General features: G+C 47.9%; 1 protein-coding gene across 12 annotated transcripts in view; it reads left to right on the top strand.

The window, feature by feature from the left end:
* Positions 1-16,800, top strand: part of KIF6 (kinesin family member 6) — a 465,947-nt gene that overhangs the window by 419,929 nt on the left and 29,218 nt on the right. For 11 of the 12 annotated variants that reach the window (XM_034660659.1, XM_034660662.1, XM_034660661.1 and 8 more), the window contains 3 exons: positions 9,212-9,296; positions 10,304-10,439; positions 12,852-12,949. In XM_034660659.1, the coding sequence (XP_034516550.1) occupies positions 9,212-9,296; positions 10,304-10,439; positions 12,852-12,949 (319 nt within the window). Of the gene's footprint in view, positions 1-6,262; positions 6,474-9,211; positions 9,297-10,303; positions 10,440-12,851; positions 12,950-16,800 lie in introns of those variants that run through there. The other variant, XM_034660663.1, reaches the window with a different exon arrangement.

Here is a 16,800-nt window from a genome sequence, read left to right as displayed (position 1 = left end):
GGTCTACTGCCAACTTTCTTTCTACTTAGGTTCCATTGCCTTTGGAATGGCCCTGTTAAAAAGGATCTGAGTTTTTCCCACTGAAAGAAAAAAAAGGATCTGAGTTTTAAGTGTGTGCTAGAGGGAATAACTGGTGTGTGGAGATGCATCTCTTCCCAGCTCCAAATTCAGGAACATCATGTTGGTAGCTTGAAATCAGCCATGATGGGAGTAATTACACCCCACATTGTTTCCACAGGAGCAGAGCAGCAACTCTCTGGTCTTGCTCCCAGACATCAGCCCATGCCCTGCTAGAGAGCTCTTGAATGGGAATCAGATTTCTGTCCACTGTGCATGTACACACACACACACACACAACACACACCCCACACACATGCACAGTTTCCCAAGGATTCTTACCAAGCTTTCTGAGTGGTCTTCAAACCCCCTGAAGACCTTTGAGGGAGGGAGAAGGACCTCCACACACATCATCCCCAGTGAAGAGGATAAGGCCGACTTAATGCAAACTGCCAGCTTTCTTTAAAGAAATTATCTTCAAAATTTTCTTTTGGCCCTTGTCTTGATATGGGGTATTTTGGTTGTCTTGCAAGCTCTTGCCATCATACTTTGAAAATGTGCCAGCTCGACTGTGTGGTCCACCTCAGAACTCACTTCTGACTTTAACGTGTAATAAATTTTTTGGAAATTAACAGATTGATTTTTCAAATTGGCTAGTAGCAGATAAGTTTTCTCAAAGTGGCAGGAGACGGTTTTATTAAGGATCCTCAACTCAATTCCTAAAAGTCCTAAAATGTCTCTTATAAGCCAGTCAAAAGAATCAACTAAATCTCACCAACCGTCATCATTAGGGGTTTTTATAGGAGGAAGGCCCATGCTTGCTGTCACAGGCATGAGAAAAACTGCCCTCCCACAAGGTCGTATGTGTCCTGAGAACACTCCAGACTGGCTTGTTCCAGCGTGACAAAGATGTAACTGGGTTTTAGGGATGCCAAGGTTGTTGCTAAGTTCTGTCTGAAAAGCCACTCAGACTGAGGTCACCACTGGTCAGGGAGACTGCAGTGACAGACAGTAGACTCACCAAGGGACTCAGGTTTTGAGAGAAACCGTGTTCGGAAATGTGAGTTCACTTCTGAGGAGTGGAGGAGCCTCAGTGGGCCGGAGCAGGCAGGAGTAGCATCTGGACCCTCTGAAGGAGAGTCACCATGCCAGGCTCTGAGTGGTTGCAACCAGAGAATGCTGACTGCAAACCAAAGATGGATCTGGGGCAGAAAGGACTGTGGAGAGGGAGAAGAGCTCCTCTTTGAAGAGAGGTGACCATGGAAGGGACCCTGTGCCAAGCTGAAGTGAATAATGGCACTAGAAATGTCTTTCCTGTGTCTGTGGCATGCTCCCCGGGGTGTGCCTGCAAGTCCACACAGACCCTGGTTCACGCTGACCCTCTGCACGGTTCGCCTCCTCCACAGGGAACATGGAGGGGAAACAGAAGCCAATGCAGAAGGAGAGAGGCTGCCCTCCAAGGGCCGTGATCTTGGGCAGAGAGGCCCAGAGTAGAACAAGGGAGGTTCCTCAGGCAGCAGGAGATGGCAGACGGCCTTCTATAGGGGGTGTCTAGGTCTGTGTTTTGCTCTAAAAAGGCTTCCCTGACAGTTCCGGTTGTAGGAAAGCATGGCTGCTCCCTGAGGAGATGGTGGCTGAGTGACTGTGGACCTGTGCCTGTGGGTGTCAGTGTGCCCAAGAGATTATCCGTTCCAGCCTTGCGCCCACAGGGTACTCATCACACCCTTAAGCCCAAGCATGCCCGAGGCGGCTAAGGTGTCACAAAATCAACACCAAGACGGTTGGTGGCTCTGAGTGCCAGTCAGTGTGTGAACACTCCAACTGACAATAAACCTGAGCCATTGAACAGGAAATGGTCTGATTGGAAAGCCAGAATCTTTGCCTCTGAGCTGCTGACCGTTGTAGTAATTGAGTTAGTGACACCATCAGTCTCCGTAAGAATAGACACGTTGACCTCTCAAACAGGTGAGGCTGAGTGATCTATGGCTCTATGAGATACGTTAGCCCCAAAAGGCCCAGAGTGGGTGTTCAGTGAATGAATCATTATTGTATAGCTGAGAAGACCGGCTAGAATGCCTCCCCGGCCCTGAGGTCTTGTCAGCCATGGTAGAGCCACGTAACTCATGGCTTCCTCCCACACGGGGCACTGGACCAGCAACTGCCATGTTGGGCCCTGTAGCCTTTGCTCTACAGAAGCCTCTGGAAGCCCATGGAGGCCCTTTTGGCTCTGGCACCCTGTTGCAAATTTCAAGATTGCCTTCCTTAGGACTCCTAACACACAGTCTAGGAGACGAGCAGGCTGGTCCTGGGTCTTCCAGCAGCTGAACTTGGGAAAGGTGCAGACTCCAGTAAGGACAACTCCTCACACCCAGCAGACGAGCTGCAAATACCAAGTGGGATCAGGCTGCAGGCCAGGGTTTCGGTTAGTAAAGGGCAATCTTCACAGGCCAGCACTCAAGGAGAGACTGAGACTTTCTTTCAACCCAGCTGCAGATCTGAAAGGCATTCATGGAAAAAGGGCATTGCCTTCAAATACCAAGGACAAGTCAATACCGACATCAGTGATCTGCCCCATGGCTTCCTTCATTATCAGAATTACTTCCCGAGTAAAAAGTACCAGCCTTGAAGTGAGACAGAGCTGGGTCCTGACCCCATCTCTACTAACTAGCAGTGTGATCCTGGGCAGATTATTTCCCCTGTCAGAGCTCAGTTTCCCCATCTGTAGTGGGGGTCGTGAAGATTATATAAGATAAGACACAGGAAAAATTGGAGAGCTATATACAGAAGAATGAAACTTGACCATTCTCTTGCACCATACACAAAGATAAACTCTAAATGGATGAAAGACCTCGATGTGAGACAGGAATCCAACAAAATCTAGGATTTTCCTCCTCTAGGAGGAGAACATAGGCAGTAACCTCTTCGACATCAGCCACAGCAACTTCTTCAAGACATGTCTCTAAAGACAAGGGAAACAAAAGCGAAAATGAACTTTTGGGACTTCATCAAGATAAAAAGCTTCTGTGCAGCAAAGGAAACAGTCAACAAAACAAAGAGGCAACCCACAGAATGGGAGATGATATTTGCAAATGACACTACAGATAAAGGACAGTATCCAAAATCTATAAAGAACTTCACAAACTCAACACTCAAAAAACAAATAATCAAGTCAAAAAATGGACAGAAGACATGAACAGACACTTCTCCAGAGAAGACATACGAATGGCTAATAGACACATGAAAAAATGTTCAACATCATTAGCCGTCAGGGAAATTCAAATCAAAACCACATTGAGATAGCACCTTACACCAGTTAGAATGGCAAAAATTGACAAGGCAGGAAACAACAATTGTTGGAGAGGATGTGGAGAAAGGGGAACCCTCTTACACTGTTGGTGGGAATGTAAGCTGGTGCAGCCACTTTGGAAAACAGTGTGGAGGTCCCTTAAAAAGTTAAAAATAGAGCTACCCTATGACCCAGCAATTGCACTACTGGGTATTTACCCCACAGATACAGATGTAATGAAAAGAAGAGGCACATGCCCCCCAGTGTTCACAGCAGCAAAGTCCACAATAGCCAAACTGTGGAAGGAGATGAGATGCCTTTCAACAGATGAACAGATAAAGAAGATGTGGTTCATATATACAATAGAATATTACTCAGCCATCGGAAAGGATGAATACCCACCATTTGCATCAGCATGGATGGAACTGGAGGGGATTTTGCTAAGTGAAATAAGTCAAGCAGATAAAGACAATTATCATATGGTTTCACTCATATGTGGAACATAAGCAATAGCATGGAGGACCATAGGAGAAGGAAGGGAAAAATGAAGGGGGGGAACAGAGGGGGAATGAACCATGAGAGACTATGGACTCTGGGAGACAAACTGAGGGTTTGAGAGGTGAGGAGGGTGGGGGATGGGTTTGCCTGGTGGTGGGTAGTAAGGAGGAGCACAGGGTGTTACACGCAAACAATGAATCATGGAACCCTACATCAAAAGCTAATGATGTACTGTATGGTGACTAACATAACATAATAAATTTTAAAAAATAAAATTTAAATTTAAAAATAATAAAAAGATAAGACCCAGGAAGTATCTGACCCACGGAGCAGCCCGGTGGTGGATATCACGGCTCACATTTCGTCTACCCTCTACAGGATCAAGGGCAGGCAGCTCCAGCCCTACAAATAGTGTGTCTTCCTTCTGGAAACCCCTGGGCCCCTTTGCCCTAGTGGGGCTCCCAAAAGTCTGGAGAGTGGGTGGGGCCAAAGGGACCCACCAGCCCCTTGCACTGTCCCGTCTAAACGGCTGCGGGTTCTGCGTTCCTTGTGAGGACTGCACGGAGCACTTGCATCAAACCTGGGCTCAAAGCCTTGAGCAGTGTTTCTTAACCAGGGCTGAGCATCTGAGACTCCAGGGAACCTAAGGGAAAATTCTAACCCAGTAGGTCTAGCCCAGGGCCCAGCTGTCTCTGTGCTTTTACCATCCTCTCATGTGCACACCCAGTAGAGAGCCACTGAACCAAAGAAATTCTGTTCTGCACATTTCGGACACTGAATGACTGTAGGAGAGTGGTTTTTTGAGGGGGGGTGCATGCGCAAACACGCATGCGCTTTATGTTTGAATGGAGGGTATGGGGAAGCAGGAAGGGGAGTTATAATGATCCCGCCAGGTAGGAGGGGGCCCATGGGAGGCCTACCTTCCTAGCAGGTGCCTCTCTTCTCCTGGTGCTGCTGGTTCCCAAATACCTGACACTTCAGATGTAGGGTCAGCCTGGGACTGTGGGCGCCCTGTTTGAAGTTTCATATACTATTTGACCACTCACAGCTCCCTCCTTGTGTGACATTCAGATCTACGGCTGCTGGAACGAAACCCTTCTTTCTTGCTTTTGTATTTCTTTGGAGCCGGCTGCCCCAGGCACAGTCACTGTGTCACCTCATAGGCTCCTCAGGGCTACAAACCCCTGTGCTCCTGTTCCAGCCAGAATCCTGTGATTGAAAGGACGGCCCCCTGTGCCTCCTGTCAGGTGACTGGAGGCTCTGTCCCTGGCCACAGTCCCAGTGGGCACGGAGACCTACAAAGCCCAAATGCCCTTCAGTTACCCCCTCTTCCTCTGTTCTTGCTCGGCGGCTTTTGTTCAGTTTCCTTTCAGTTCCCAGCCCCTCTTTCTCTTTGGACAAGACTGATAAGCCCAACCTCAGGAAGCATCAGAAGCAGCCAGGGGCTGTCTCCTGCTGGGGTTATAATGCATTTCACTAAGCAGACATCACCTTTGGCAATAACCCATGGGTTGCCATGACAACGTGGACAGCTTGTGTCTTGGGGATATGTTGTGCCCCCATTCTGGCTGCCCGAGGTCCCTTGCCCCAGCTTTCTTTCCCACATCCTTTCAATAGGCTCATAGCATCCTGGCGCCAGCTCACAGGGACCATTCTTTAGTTCAGAGCAGCTTTGTCTTAATCAGCAAAAAACTGCTTGGCTTAGCTATCAAAGGGATAGATCAAGCCATTTCTGTCCTCAAAATGCTCTAGCCTCCGTCTCTGTCAAAGCTAAGATCATTACCAGGGTCTACAAGATCCTACATGCTCTGGCCTCAGCTCCCACCAGTCTCCCCTTCCAACTTTCCCAGACACATTGGCCCTCTCCAGTTCCTCAGAAGCACCAAGCAGATGTACCTCAGGCCCTTTGCACTCACTGCTATACTCTCCATCCTGATTTCTGCATGTTTGTTCCCTCCCTTCATTCAAGTCTTTGCCCCCTCCTCAGAGACACCTCCCCGACCACTCTACCTAACATAGCAGCCCTCCACCCTTTATCCAGCTTTCTCTCCTCGTGGTGCCCTTCAGCCCCTGGCATTATGTCAACTCAGTTTTTTGTTGGTCCATTGTCCACCTTCCCCAGCAGACTGCCCCTGGAATGGGGGCAGCCCATTTGTTACATGAGTGAATGAATGACCAGCCCTGGATTCGAAGCTGGCTTTTCTCTTTGGCAGCTTTATGGCATGGTGCATATCACCTGGTTACCCAAGCCTTGCTCTCCTTGTCTGAAAAACAGAGGTGATAGTATCTGCTAGCTAGAATGACAGGAATAAATGAGGCAGCACAGAGAGTAGAACCGAGAGCATGCCCCAAAAACAAGAGCTGACATCCTCTCTTATTCTTGGGTCAGCTGCATTCAGAGTAGTGTTCTCCCTGCCCTAGGCTCCTGGACACCCACGCAACTCCAAGGCACCTGCCACTGTGATCTTCCAGGGGAGCCTGCAAGATGCCCGAGGAAAAGACAGCGACGGTGCGGGGCGAGAGCCCTGTCCTACAGATGGGCTCTGCGCTCATGCTGGGGCAGCCACAGCCTTTAAATGGGAGACCAGGTCATCTCGGGCTCCCTGCATGAGGCCCTTAGAGACAGTCTCCGCCAGACTGGGTGAGATGCCCCTGTGCGGATCCAGCAGCCCTGCCCTCGCCCTCCTCCAGCAATCTCTCATACAGAGTGTGTCTGCAGGCCACCCAGCCAGCCACTACACAGCAGGGTCTTCGCTAAATTGCTCAGGGGTTCCCTTGGCGTGGCACCAAAAAGTGTTAACAGGAGGAAGGAGATTCACAGCTTTTCTTTTTCAACAAGCTGGAAGATAGATTTGCTCATTTCTGAAACAGTTAAGAGACAGCGAAACGTTCTGTCCATTTCAAGTCCTACTATTATCAGTGAGATGTGAAGACACTATCTTCAGTTTATCACATCTGACGTTTCTCAGAGAGGGCAAGAGCCGGGGCCCACACAGAGCATTGAGGGTCCCCTGCACGTGGAGCCTGCACAAAGCACAGGGGAGATCCTAAGAGCAGCTGCAGGCCCAGTCCCTGCCCTCCAGGGGCTCCTGGTGCCTAGGCTGGGTGAGCATGGGCAACGTGGACAGGCAGCCAACTCATCAGGGGCAAAAACCACACTAGCCCGGGTGACATGTCATCTTCAGTTGGCGAGTCAAATGGCATCTACATCTCCCGTGTTTAGATGGAGTAAGACACTTGTCCAGTCAGTTTCCAAGAGACAATTGCCACTTGGCACATGGGAGAGAGAGCATCAGTGTCTAGAAGATAAAGGACAGACTCCTGACCTGCTTTGCGTATTTATCAATGAGTTAGGTAATGACATAAAAGGTAGCTAAAATGGACAGAATAAAGGCATGACAGAATAAGGACCTCTCAGAAGGCTTAACCCCCAATAGATGGGAAGTGTGGCATTTAGGATCAAAAGGACAATCACGCTGAAATAAGATGTGTTTTGACAACCACTCATAAAAATATGAAAGTGTTGAAACTAACCACAGGCTTAATAGAGGCCAGTGACAGACTGACAGGCCATGACAATGACAAAGCTGTTGAAAAACGAAAAAGGCATGGGGGGCGGGGAGGCTGCCTGGTTTACACACTGAGCTCTTTGGAACCAGAAAAATTTGAGTTCAAATCCCAGCTCTGCTCATTAGCTGTGTGACTTTGCGTTATTCACAGCTCTCTCTGAGCCTCAGAATCTAACTGAAATGAGATGGTAAGACCTTCCCTGCTGGGTTATTTTGAGAATTAGCAATAAGGTATTGGGCACCTAGCCCAGTGCCTGGTAGAACTTGGCAGAACCTAGCAGACAGCAGGCATTCAATAAATGGTCATTGTTCATAATTTACCTGCTAGAGAAATAGAGAATGCACAATTTTTAAAGGTTGGAGGGCCATTCTCTACCTTGTCCCTTTCAGACCTATCCGAAGTATTATGTCCAGATTTAGAACCTAATCCTTAAGATCAGTCAGAAAGCAACCATGTCACTGAGCCCTTAGATGAGAGAGTCGGGCAGAGTCAGCCTGAGAATAAAAGCTCCAAATACATGGTTGGTACATTATTTTGTTGTGGTTGTGAAAATCTCTAAAGGGCCGTCAAAGGAAGGAAGAAAGACGTGCTGTGCTGCCCTGCAGACCCAAAGTAGAGGCAGGAAAAAGTTAGTGGGACGGGTTTCAGCTCAAAGGAAGAGGAAACAGAGCTACCCACCATGAAATGGGCTCCTGAGCCGAGTGAGCTCCCTGCCCCCGGAAGTATTTGGGCAGAAAGCAGATGACCATCTGTCAGAAATGCCAATAGAAGGAATTTCTGGTTCCAAGGCCCTTTCATCCAAACAAAGCTGGATTTGGATCTGGGTTCCTGAAGTTAACCGAGTGGCCTTGGGCAAGTTAACCTCTTTGAACCTCAGTGTCCTTCCCTGCCAAACGAGAACAATAATGCTTCAAATGAGTACTAGAAGGATGAAGTCCAATCATGTCCAGAAAACCCCTGGCCCAGAGCAGATTCTCCCCCCACGTGGAGTGAAAAAGCAGAGCTGTGTGACTTCCAAGATACCCCCTGTGAGGCTAGGAAATGCAGAGCAGCCACAGAGACTCCTAGGAGGATAGGTGGACCTCGCCCAGCAGGCTAGGAGGGCCCGGGACCCAGACAAGCAACTCGCCAGAGTGGGCAACTAGGTAACCAGTAGCAGGGGTCAGCATACCTGAGAACACAGCCCTCCCCAGGACCGTGGTCTGGGCCTGTCACTGTGTCTCGTGGGCAGGGTGTCTGAGCATGTTGTTAGCTCTAGCTGTGTGTTAGCATAGCTTGGGTTCCTCGGGCTTGGCAACCTCTGCTTTGGAGGGAAGTCAAAAACAGGAGAAAGGATTGGAGGCCAGAGGCCCTCGGCACCTCAACGGGTGCAAAGACAGATGTGACGGATGTGAAACGGGTTAGTGATGTCTTCCCATTAGTGAGGGGCTCTGGAGCAGAGGATGGGAAAATGCTATTTTGCATCTTCCCTGGGGATTCAAGAGGAAATAAGTGAACTCAACAGTAAAAGGATTAGTAGCAATGTAAGGATGAATTCTCTTCCAGTGACAGATGTTGGACTGTGGGAGGGACAGCCGAAATAATCATGGAAGCCTCTCCTCGGAGGCTTTCAGCCAAGAAGAGATTGCCATCCAGAGGAGGGAGCTGAAGCAGACTCCCACCCAAAGGCCCCAGAAGGTCCTCACAGAGTCCCCTTTCATCTTGGAATGTACTTTACCCTGTCCTCCGTCCTAAATATCACACTTCTCCTTTTACCGTTCTTCCTTGTTGGAATAACCCATTGACATCTCCCTTCCACAGGCATTTCAGAAAACACAGCCATGCCTTCGAAGCCAGACTTGCTGGAAGAGAAGCTTCGATCCCAACTGGAGGAAGAAAAGATAAGGTACCCTTTTGTTCACCTCATACACCCTGACCCCAGGCTCCTTGGGCCCTTGGGGATACCCAGAGCTGCCCAGGCCCAGTGGACTGGCTACTTCCCAGCCCACGTCTGGAGCTGCTCTAGGAAGTGGGTCCGGTAGTTGGGTCCTCCAATAGCTGGAGGGTGTGCTGCCTTTGAGCGGACAGATGTGGAATGCAGGGACCACAAGCAGTGTGGGGTTGGAATCGGGAGCAGAAGGCCTAGCCAGGCCCTGGAGCCCACAGAGAGGTTTGCTTGTTGGCACCCTCCCAAGCCCCAGGTCCCGGGCTGCCTCTCAGGAGCAGCTAGGCTTATCTACTGCTGCCATCTAGAGGCGCCTAGAAGTATGACCACGGAGGGCTCCCTCCCGCTTGCAGCTCAGCCCCCACTTGCTCCTGAGTCTCCTCACCTGCAGGGCGCCCTGAGAGCCTCACACCCTCTGGCAGCCAGTCAGGGCCCCAAGATGATGTCCCTAACAGAGTGAGGAAGCTCCAGCATCAGCAGACACGTGGCCATAACTGATGCTCAGCATGGTCACAGACTCTCACTTAACACTACGGTCCAGCTCTGTCGTTCATTCCTTGATTGACATGTTCAACCAATGTTTGCTATGCCCCGCAGGCCAAAGACAGCATCTTTTCATAGGACTGTGTAGAGGACTGAATGACTTGCTATTCTGAGGCCCTAGAGCAATGCCTGCCCCGTAGTAAGGGCTCAGTAACGGTAGCCGTCCTTCTGGAAGGAAGGGTATTCATCTCAGACACAGAGCCCATGAGCCTGCTCGACAAAACCACGTGGTTCTGCTTCTCTGTGAGGGTACTCAAGCCCAGGCCCTGGCCCCTGGCCTCCGTGGGTTCCCCTGGGGTCCCAGTCCCTGGCTGCAGCACGACACTGCCAGACCTCTGAGGCACAGGCCCCTCAGTGACACTCCACTCCCGGCCTTTCCCCTCCCCGCCAGTGATTTTCAAGACTCTTGCCTGATTTCACTGTAGGTATAAACAAATGTTCATGCGCCTGAAGGCCCTCAAGGTGGAGATCGAGCACTTGCAGTTGCTCATGGACAAGGCCAAGGTGAAGCTGCAGAAGGAGTTTGAAGCCTGGTGGGCAGAGGAGGCCACCAGCCTGCAGGTATGAGCAGCTGTCCCCTTCACTGCCCCAGAGCCCACCCTCCTCCTGGGGCTGGGGAATGTTAGGGCGACTGGGGAGAGGCTGTCAGAGGCAGAAGAGTGGGAGCTTCAGCCCACGGGCCTACATGCTCTCAGCCTTGGCTCAGAGGCAAGTGCTCATCTTAGTCACGAGGAGTGCCAGTGGCCAGGGTCTCACTGTCTCCGTGCTCCGTGCTGACACATAGAAATGTGGAGGATGGAAGGTGTGCCCAGACCAGTGGATTCGCCACTGTTGCTTTGTGTGATGTTGTCCTGTGATACCATATTGACAATAGTGACTGTTTTTTACTACAGTCATATATATGTGTGTGTGTGTGTATACATATGTGTATATGTACGTAAACATATATTTCTACAATTTATATATATAAGTTATAGAAATTTTGGAAAATAGAAAAAAACACAAAGAAGTAAAAATCACCCTAATCCCACCATTTAAGCATAAGCAACATTATCATGTTGGATTATATTGTCTTTTTTCCTATGCATATATTTCCATATGTTTTTATAAAAATAGAGTCATATTGGTCTTCAAGTATCACAACTGGCTTTACTTGTGGACCTCACTGCAGCACATGACTACTCTTCCACGATACTGTTCTGTATGTTCTGTATCATTCTAATGGCCATCACTGTTCCATCCTATGAACTTATATTAATCTGCTTAATCTTCTATTGTTTAATGTTTAGGTTGTTTCTAGTTTTGCTCTGGAAACGTATTTGTAGATAACTGTTTGCGTATTTGCTAGACAGATTCCTGCAAGTTCTCTGTAATACTATGACAGCTAAAATGACATGTTAAGAAGCATAATACAAACCCCCAATTCCAGTTGTCCTCCCGTAGCTCCTCAGTTGTGGTGTAATGGAACTGACGAGATACGTATTATCATATCATCGGTGTGGCTGGCGGAACCCTCAGAGATTAACAGCTGATCCCTTCATTTTAAGGACAAGGAAGCTGAGAGCCCGAGAAGTTATTTGGCCAATGACACACAGCCAGGCAGTGACCAGTATGTTACCAAGTAGCCATGTTACCAGACACTAGAGAAGAATAGCAGGATAAAATTTAATACACGAGATGACAAAGAAAACCAATAAGATGGAATTAAAGTTATCAAAATATTTTTAAAGCAAAATTAATAAGACCTGGGGGGTGGACCCAATATTTAACATAATTTCAAAGTAGTGGTGAACACAGTATGTCAAGATTCCTACAACAGTATAGTATGATATGAAAATATCTGTGATTTCCAACTGATGACGAAGTCACTGGTACTACATATACTGCTAATGGTTTGTTATCCACATGGTATTGTTGAAAGAAATGCTAAATTTCAGGTGGAAGTTAGGAAAATTAAAAATGTCCTTGGTTCCCATCCATGTTCCCAGCAGCCCTGCGTTCTGTCTGTTCTCCCTTCAAGAACCCTTCGTGGAGACGCCCTCAGCCACTGCCGGTGCCCAAGGGGCTTTAGCCACTGAACAGTAGATGGTGACGATCATCCTGGGTGACGCAGGAAGAGTCAAGGCAAGGCGGACAGGTTCAGGCAGTGTGTGGCTCATAGAGACGGCAAAAACTAGAGTAGCCAAAGATGTCAGCTCTGCGCGTCCTCTGCCCCACAGGAAGTCACTGAAACAAAACAGACCAGATAAAGGCAGTAGGGATGACGGGGCACCCTGTTGCCGGTGAGTGGGTTCTATGCTGCCGCTAGGCAGTTTTCTAGCCTGCAAATGTACCCTGAGTGGAGCGAGGCAGAAAGCCTTAAATCTCATCAGAACAAGGGAGGGGATGGGAAACTGTCCCACGACCACCTCCCGGGGAGATAGGAAGGCAAGTGGAGAACAGCCTTGTCACAACTACTCATGTTCTAGGAGAATCACAGGGCATTCTGCCAAAACTCAGATAAGCTGCAGTGGAGGCCTTGCTCACAAGCCCTGTGTGGAGACACGCAAGGTTGCAGGACTCCGTGGCGGAGGTGTTCTACATGAAGTGCTCAATGGATTTCTCCCGCCTCTGGTAGTAACTGTTTGGGGGACAAGGGGAGGCAAAAGCAGAGGGGACTTCCGGAGAATTGTCAGATCGCAGTTTAAACCCTTTCTCCTAAGTACAAAGAAGCAGCACGTGCTCAGTGCGGAGTAGCACAGAAGAGGGCAAGGAGTACGTCACACCTTACCCACGGTCCTGCCATCCAGAGGTCATATTTTGATGCCCATCATTATAGTCATCACAATGTCTAGATGAATTCTTTTTCTGCCACATGTGTTGTACATAACAATTTTTAGAGCTAGCTTTTTTGCCTTGAAACAGACATCCAGGACATTTTCCCATGTCAGTAGCTTCAAGGTAATACTGTGAAATTTCTTCTTGGTTCAACAGGTTAACTCGCCAGCAGTGAATTCATTCAATCATGTGAAGTCCTTTCCCCAGACGCCTGAATCCCAGCAGGAAAGGTCTCAGCTTGTCTCTGACAAAAGGTAAGGAGAGAACTCTGCCAGCAGAGGGAGGGTGCAGAAACGTTTCCCTACCTCCCCTCCATCTGAATCACGTGTACTGTTACGTTGGCTATAGAAACTCAAGCCAGTGGCTTTTGAGCGTGTTTGAGCAAGGGGTGTTGAGCACACCTCCTCCGTCCTTCTCCCCCGGCTCTGACAGCCAGCGGACTTACTGCCATGGCAACAAGAGACAAGTGGTTTAACTGTACAAAGCTCCAGTCCTGCCCCCTGCGTAGGAAGAAGGGGTTGGCAGTTGGTGGAAGGGAGAGTGGCACGAGGGAGACAGGGGGGTTGTTGGTGGTAGGTCAGAGGGTAGCAGGCCTGCCAGGATAGGGAGGAGCTCTGGTAAAAGACTGTGTCCTAGCACAGATTCAAGACAGACATGGGCAGCCTCCCATGAGGACGGCCTCCACCTGAGGACAGCCCAGAGCCAGTTTCTTTGAATGCTGGCATTATCCAGAAGGGACTCTATAGCCCTCCACCCCATACTACCTTCTGAAGGTAGGTTCCTTCTCATGCCATCGATGTTATTATCTTTCCAACCACACAACTCAGGTGGTAAAGCCAAGAACGCATGCCTAAGCCAACCTCCATTCCCCAAACAGACCCCCTACAGCATGAGTGGGGTGTTGGCCTCTGCACCAGGAAACTATCCTTTGACTGGGTTTGAATAGGAGCTGAGCTCTCAAGTTGGAAGATGTGAAATAAAGCTTTTAAAAAGAGGTGGTGGGGTGTCTGGGTGGCTCAGGTGGTTAAGTGTCTGCCTTCGGCTCAGGTCATGATCTCAGGGTCCAGGGATGGAGCCCCGCATCCAGCTCCCTGCTCTGAGAAGAGTCTGCCTCTCCCCCACCCCCCGCTGGTGCATTCTCTCTCTCTCTCTCATTCACTCTCTCAAATAAATAAATAAAATCTTAAAAACAAACAAACAAATAAATAGAGGTAGTGGTGGTGTTGGGCTGTGCCAGACAGCACCCTTAACGTGATGTTATGAGAATGGCACATGACCTCTATGACCTTTTTTTTTCTTTTAAGATTTTATTTATTTGAGAGAGAGAACAAGTGGGGAGAGGGACAGAGGGAGAGGGAGAAGCAGGTTCCCCGCTGAGCAGGGAGCCCGACATGGGGCTCGATCCCAGGACCCCGGGATCACGACCTGAGCCGAAGGCAGATGCTCAACCGACTGAGCCTCCCAGTCATGCGGCCTCTCTGGTCTTCTTCTCAAAATCATATAACCCCAGTCCAATCATGAGGAAAGCACTGGGGCTCATTCTACAAAATACCTGACCAGTCCTCCTCGAAACTGTCACGGCCATCAAAAACAAGAAAAATGCAAGAAACTGTCACAGACAAGAGGCGCCTAAGGAGACAGGACAACAAATGTCATGTGTCAGCCTGAATGGGGTCCTAGGTCAGAACAACACGTTAGGGAAAAATGAAGAAACTTCAACTAGAGCGTGGACTTTAATTAATAATCATGTATCAGCGTCGTTTCATTGGTTGGGACAAATGTGCCATACCAAGGTAGGATTGTATAAGGGAAACTGGGTATGAGGGACATGGTAACCCTTTGTGTAGTATCTTTGCAACTTTTCTGTGAACCCAAAACTATTCTTTTGTTGTTGGTTTTAAGTATGGTTGACACACACTGTTACATTAGTTCAGGTATACAATGTAGGAATTCCACAAGTCTATACATTATGCTATCATCTAAAACTATCCTTTAAAACACAAAACAAAACAGAAGGCCAGCCAGGGAGCCCTCCACCACCTGATTGACATTTTCCCTGAACTTGTGCACATCCCCCAAGTTGGCCCTAGGTACCAGCACTTCTGCTTATATTCCAGTTTTAGGAAACATCTCCTATCTGAGCCCCTAAGTCCAGGGTCAACAGCTGGCGAACTGTTCTGTTTGGTTAGCCTGGTGTTTTAAAATGCAGTGTAGATCCAGAAATGAAAAAAATGATAAGTTGGACTTTATTAAAACTTAAAACACTGCTCTGCAAAAGGCACTGATAAGAAAAGGAAAAGATGAGCCACAGACTGGGAGAAAACATTTTCAAAATACATATATGATAAAGGATTTGTATCCAAAGTACCCAAAAACTTAAAATTCGACAAATGAGGAAAACAACCCATTTTAAAAATGGGCAAAGGATCTGAATAGCCACCTCACTCAAGATTTACAGATGTATGTGTATGACAAAATGCTAAAAATCATATGTCATTAGGGAATTGTAAATTAAAGCAACAATGAAATACCACTACGCACCTATTGGAATGACTAAAATCCAAAAACACTGACATCCGCTAATGCTGGTGAGGACGTGGAGCTACGGGAACTCTCTGTCCTTGCTGGTGGGAATGCAAAATGGTGTGGGCCCTTGGGAAAACAGTTTTGTGGTTTCTTACTAAACTAAGCATATACGTACCATACAATTCAGCAGTCATGCTCCTTAGTATTTACCCAAATGAGCTGAAAACTTAACATCCATACAAAAACCTATGCGTGGGTGTTTACAGCAGCTTAATTCATAATTGCCCTAAACTAGAAGCAGCCAAGATGCCCTTCAAATGATGAATGGATAAATGAACTGTGGTACATCCAGACAATGGACTGTTCTGCCGTGCTAAAAAGAAATGAGCTATTAAGCCATGGAAAGACATGGAGAAAGCTTAAATTCTTATTACTAAGTGTAAGAAGCCAAACTGAAAAGGCTACACATTGTGTGATTCCAACATGACGTTGTGGAAAGGGCAAAACCATGGGAGGCAGTAGAAAGACTAGTGATTGCCAGGTGAGGGGAGGGGTGGTAAGGATGAATGGGGCAACACTGGGGATTTTTAGGGCAGTGAAACGATTCTGTATGATACATAATGGTGAGCATATGATATTATGCATTTGTTAAAATCCATGGAACTATACAACAGAAAGAGTGAACCCCCAGATAAACTATGGACTTCGGTTAATAAAAATGTGTCTATGTTGGTTCATCAGTTGTAACAAATGTACAACACTAATGCAAGATGTTAACAATAGGGGAAACCACAAGGCAGGAGAGGGGAGTTATATGGGAACTCTCTGTACCATCTGCTCAATTCTCTATTTATCTAAAACTTCTCAAAAAAATTAGCCCATCAATTTAAATTCACTAAAAAGGCAGCGTAAGTAAACTTGCTCCACAGCAATACAGGTAACTTAGCATTAACGTCCTACATTGGTCCTCTCTGCGCATTCCCTCAGGTACCTGACAAGCTCTGGGACACTTGAGTTTGCAACCTCTGTATAGCTGCCTCCTTCCCCTGAAACTCCTGGACTGTGCAGAACATGTTTGAAAAACAGTGGCCCAGACTAAAGGATAGGGCTTTCCCTAGTCATTGCCCTGGCTCGGTCCTGAGCCTCTCATGTATCTCACACATTAATAAGGTCAAAAAGCCAATGGTGAGGCTCAGAACCCCTGATTATTTCCCCAGCCTCTTTTCTAGATCTCTTGCATAGTTCCTTACGGGTAGAAATATGCGGCCCAGCAAATAGGAAGCTCCATCTCTCTTTTCTTTTGTTTCAAAGACAATGCAATTTATTTGTTTCTTGTGTGTTGAGTTCGAGAAGTTCTTTGTACATCTTGGATACCAGTCTTTTATCTGTAGTGTCATTTGCAAATATATTCTCTCATTCCGTGGGCTGCCTCTTAGTTTTTTTGGCGGTGTCCTAGGCTGTGCAGAAGCTTTTCATCTTGATGAAGTCCCACAAGTTCATTTTTTTCCTTTGTTTCTCTTGCCTTTGGAGATGTGTCATGAAAAATGTTGCTCTGGCCGATGTCGTAGAGGTTGCTGCC

This window comes from Ailuropoda melanoleuca, chromosome 5 (assembly GCF_002007445.2).
Source record: "Ailuropoda melanoleuca isolate Jingjing chromosome 5, ASM200744v2, whole genome shotgun sequence".
In the NCBI taxonomy this organism is placed as follows: Eukaryota; Metazoa; Chordata; class Mammalia; order Carnivora; family Ursidae; genus Ailuropoda; species Ailuropoda melanoleuca.
Note: the sequence above shows the minus strand (reverse complement) of the source record. Positions and strands in the feature narration are given on the sequence as shown.